The 4,984-nt window shown below is 35.7% G+C and overlaps 1 protein-coding gene across 1 annotated transcript; it reads right to left on the reverse strand.

Annotated features, from left to right (window-relative positions):
* Window positions 1–792: 792 nt before the first annotated feature.
* On the reverse strand, window positions 793–4,984 carry LOC149786652 (soma ferritin-like). The gene is made up of 4 exons (XM_089977177.1): window positions 4,747–4,984; window positions 3,654–3,800; window positions 2,845–2,970; window positions 793–1,164 (listed from the first exon to the last, which is right to left on the reverse strand). The coding sequence occupies exons 1-4, from the start codon at window positions 4,849–4,851 to the stop codon at window positions 1,018–1,020; spliced, it is 525 nt and encodes a 174-aa protein (XP_089833303.1). The 5' UTR covers window positions 4,852–4,984; the 3' UTR covers window positions 793–1,017.

The raw sequence follows: 4,984 nt of genomic DNA on the forward strand, positions 1-4,984 counted from the left end.
AAAGCTGTAAACTACACACGTAAAAAAAACATTAGAAAAGAACAATGTTTTAATAATTAGATTTAAACGTTAACAGGATCCAATCGTTTTTGTTTTTCTTTGTACGCAGGGTTTACGGAATATTAGCTAATTATGCAACGAGAACAAAAACCAGTGTGAATTGTGTGATCTTAATGTTAAAAGTGCAGGTATACATCTCACCAAGTTAATAGTCTTAGCTTTATAATGAATGATCTCATACGTGCATGACTAAAATTCATCATTGGGTTTGTGAAACATAAGCAAAGAAAAGAACTTCAATCAAAACTTGAACGCAAACTTTCGAGCTTTTTTTCCCACATGTTTTGGTACACAAATAATTTTTGTACAGTGAGATTACCTCCAGTGAGAGACTTCCGGATTGGTAGATGGTCACGACTTACATAGCACTGGTGAATTGTTATCCTTTTTATTGGTTTATTGGTTAATAACATTCACATTACCTAGTAAATGGGCTCATGCTAGAGACATAATGTGGAACAGTGGTCAAGAATGCATTCCTTGTGTAAAACATGGAATTTAGTGCCCTTGCACTGTAGTGCATGTAATAGACTCATTACAGATTAGGCAAGTTTAGTAACTGTATATGAAGAGACTACACTCTCAACTACTGTACACTGGATGCTAATATAAACCTTTTAAAGAAAAACACTCCCTTACCTGTATAACCTCTTAAGAAAATACTCACACAATCATTCTCATACATAACACCAAACTATGTACAAAGGCAGTAGTAACAAAAAACATACTAGATTAAATTTTCCTTTTTTTATTAAAGCCTTATTAATGTTGTTTAATCAGTTTTCATCAGCCCTTTGATTTGTAGTATGTCATCTTTATATTTTCCTGTATAAACCAAACGTTCTTATTTTGTTACAAGCATTTTGAGCAAGATTCACTCAAAATAGAGAATGAAATATTGATCTGTTATATTAAAGTCTGGTTTATTAGGGCTGGACCTTGTATCAATGAGCCAGTTTAACTGTCACCATCCAGGGTCTCCTTGTCAAACATGTACTCCCCAAGACCTGTTCCGACACGCTTGAGGTTGGTAATGTGGTCACAGATCTCTTTGATGGAATTCACCTGTTCTTCTAGGAACTCGTGCTCGATGAAATCCATCATCTGGTCAACAGAATACAAAATAGTTCATCATTGGTTGAGTATATATAAATAATTTCCTACATACTACAAGAAAGAACTAAATTCAAAGGGATAACTTTCATCACTTGTAAACAACATGGCAAAACTACACGTTTAGTTGCTATACAATGTTCCCTAAGTTAACGAGCAGACAAATACACAGGGTCCATGCTGGTGATTCTGGTAAAATGGTCTCCCTACGAGTACGTTAATTTGGTTAAATCTGACCCAAAATCATAATTTCACCTTCCGTTGATTTCACACCATTCCTCTCATCTAACATTGTTTCAATATAAAGCATAAATAATCAAAGTAAACAATAAAAATCGGTCGATTTTCTATTCATTGAGGAAGATGTAGAGCCCGAAAAAAATATTTAATGCTCTGTAGTGAATATTGGTGATAACCTATGATCATAAATTGTACAAATTTTAGATTGCTATCTACAAACTTCCTGCACAAAATTCAAACATGATCCCAGGGGACAAAATTTACATTTTGCAGCCCAATCAGATCGGACTGTGACTCGAAATATGTAAGTCCAGCACTAACAGTTTAAATTAATAATTTTATCTAACACCAGACCCGATATCCTGACAAGACCTCTGTAGTAAGGCAGTCCATATTTTTCTGCGACTAAAAATATTTCAGCAAGGTGTAATGAAAAGTTTATGTACCACCAATGTCAAATTGGAAACGTGCTTTTAAAAGTTTATTAGTTCCAATGTAGTGAAATCAACAATATTTGCAACAAACATTTAAACATTTTACTGAAGACCTTAGTGACCTCCAGTTCAGTTTTCAGTCCAACCCCCCCCCCCCATGGCGCTAATTTTTGCTAGAGCAGGAGAAAGGACACAATCTAAACTTGTTTGATTATTTTATCAAATTTCATGTGGCAGCACAAATAGTCTCCAACCAAAAGCAATGTTCAAATCAAAACCTAATCTTTAATAAATGTACCTGGGAGAAATGTTGCTTTTCCTTTCACTTTTTCAATAATGTGAAAGTCACTTTCTATTGTTTTAACATTTTGTGTGTAGATGACATTTATAGATATACGAAAAGGCTTGATATGAAGGACTCCAACATGATAACATGGGCATGAGTCCAAGTTCCAATAATGTAAAACTGTTTGGTTCTCTAAGACACTCCATCGAATTTAATGTGAAAGTCCAGATATATGCCAATTAACGACAAGCTAATATCCAGATCGGACTGTAACAGTTGTATTTGTTCATAATTTATGATTTTATTCAATAATTTAAGAGTAGTTATTAGCAAGACTGACAAGGGTCAGCCGGTTTGCAAATATTTCATCCTACCACTGTGTTAAAAGGCGGCTTTTACTTTGTAAATAAATGCAGATTAGTTACTTTAAAATATTTTTATGGAAGCCGATCCAGACCTTAACTATATTATTAACCCCCTAATTGCACACAGTATATAGTGTCATGCTTGCTGGAAGCGTATTGTAGCTATTACGTCAGACAAATGGCTATAGCGACTATATAATCAGGAACTAATATGGTGGGATGGGGGTCTCAAATGTGTTGTAATACACATGTTTACTGTAAAGTATTATCTACTGGCTCAAAGGTCTTGATCATTTATAGACATGTTCAGCTCCATGGAGATCGTCTATATACGTGAACTACTCACCTGGGGGTCACCATGAGACTCTGCCACTTTGTGCAGGTCAAGAAGGGCCTGGTTCACGCTCTTCTCAAGATCTAGAGCCACCTCCATTGCATCCAATCCAGTACCCCACTCATCCCGATCAGGCTTCTGAAATCACATGACAAAGAATTAATATGTTTACGCGACAAGGTGGAGTAACTGCACATGATATCTTTTTTTTTTCTTCCTGTGCATCATTTCAGCCAAGTGCCCATATCCCGGATACAACTAGCTCGGCAAAACTGCATTTTATCAAACACCCCTCATGTATAAGGACACTGATCCAATCATCAATTCGTCTTGTAGAAGAATCAGGTCACCCTGCTGCTCCACTTGTGAAATGTTCATTATGGAGGACATTAATAGTGACTAAATGATCTAATTTGATCCTTTCCTTGTCATGATTGGAGGAACGTTTTCATTTTATTGGACTAATCTCAACATTTTTACAGAATTACAATGCTGGCAGTAAGCTTCCAACATGCCAAATATCTTCCTTTTGGTTTTGGGTTAGGACAATTCAGTTGCCCACAAAGTAGGTAACAAAAAGAAATTGTACAATACCATCATTTAAACCCCAGACATACAATTACCTCCACAGCATTAACATAATATACAATTTTTAAACCCACGTCATGATGCTATGTAACTAAGTGGATAAAACCAGGTTGTACACACTTGGTTTAAAGTGAAAAATGGCCAATATGTGCACGTGTCATACTTTGTTTCCATGACCTTTTCAATGTACAGATGTGCATATTCTGTCCATATAAAAAAGTGTAAATACAGACCTTGATGTCCTGGAGGACGATGCGGCCACCACGCTTGTTCTGATACTTCATCAACTTCTCTGCATGCTCTCTCTCCTCCTCAGAGGACTTCTTGAAGAACTTGGCAAATCCTTTCAGGGCCACATCATCCCGGTCAAAGTAGTAAGACTAAATGAGAAAAAGCCATCAAAATATTTTCATACCATTCTGAAAAGCAGGATTCTGAGTCTTAATAGCTTAAATCTTTGCCTTTGTATAAGAAAAAAATATCTTAAATTCATTTTAAAACATTTTTGCATGGCTGTTAACATTTCATTTCATATATCATGGTTCGGATCAGTTGACAGGTATTATCTTCAGGTATATTTCTATAAATATTGATGCATGTTATATACAGCAAGACGTACAGAAAAGAACAATATTTGTAACAAGTTGCCATTTAATATCTACTTTTTAATACTTCCAACACTACAACTGGTCACTGAAAATTACATAGCAAGTCTTTCTGTGCCCATCACAAAATAACCGACCTGAAAAGGTTTAAAACTTGTCAGAGAATAGTGGTTAGTGCATACTGATTTCAGCTATCTCTTTCAAACAATGCCTTGAAAAATGTACTACGCAAAATGCATATGTATGCTGCCATTTATCAAGTGCAAATTTACACGCATCACTAACTCTGAACGTCTCACTGTACTCTAACAAGTTTACACCAAGTGTTTTTAGACGCCACCTCTATGCTGGCTTTTATGGTTGTCTAATTCAGGTGCACATAGATTTAGAATTGTTCTTCTACCAAACTAGATAAGCACAGGTCTATAATAGATCAATATTTCATTCATTATTTTAACTCCAGAATTGTCTTGCAGCTGTGACTAATGTGTTAATGTTATAGATCGAGTTAAATCGATCTTTCCCTAAGAAACTGCCACGTTATTCCGCTGAAGCGATATTGAATGATATGGTATAAAAAATGCAATTAAAAGCTAACCATGCACAAAAATACATAAAATGATATTTAAACATACACGACTCGCAAACTACATAATACTTAATACATAATAGTGCTGTTTTTTTTAACATCGCCCTGGCAGCCATTTTGTTTGCAACTCACCATGGATTGGTAGACATAGCAGGCATACAGCTCCATGTTGATTTGCTTGTTGATACCAGCTTCACTTTCGGCATGGTAGTTCTGACGTGGTCTTGTCTGTGCCATTCTTAAGATGGTAAAGATTTGATTTGATCTTTTTAGTTAGAAAAGGAAAAAATTGGAAGGTTTATTTGCTCGTACGTTCACTGACGCAGCAAAGCAAATACGACCTGAATAATGCGACTGTATCGAGCTGCTG

Source organism: Sinohyriopsis cumingii, chromosome 12 (genome assembly GCF_028554795.1).
Source record: "Sinohyriopsis cumingii isolate HCF-2022 chromosome 12, ASM2855479v2, whole genome shotgun sequence".
Taxonomy (NCBI): domain Eukaryota; kingdom Metazoa; phylum Mollusca; class Bivalvia; order Unionida; family Unionidae; genus Sinohyriopsis; species Sinohyriopsis cumingii.

Excerpts from the sequence above, each read along its gene's own strand:
- LOC149786652 (XM_089977177.1), bottom strand. The coding sequence starts at position 4,851 with ATGGCACAGACAAGACCACGTCAGAACTACCATGCCGAAAGTGAAGCT. Across the intron at positions 3,801-4,746 it reads GCTATGTCTACCAATCCATG|TCTTACTACTTTGACCGGGA; the intron begins GTGAGTTGCAAA and ends TTTCTCATTTAG. Across the intron at positions 2,971-3,653 it reads TCGTCCTCCAGGACATCAAG|AAGCCTGATCGGGATGAGTG; the intron begins GTCTGTATTTAC and ends ATGTGATTTCAG.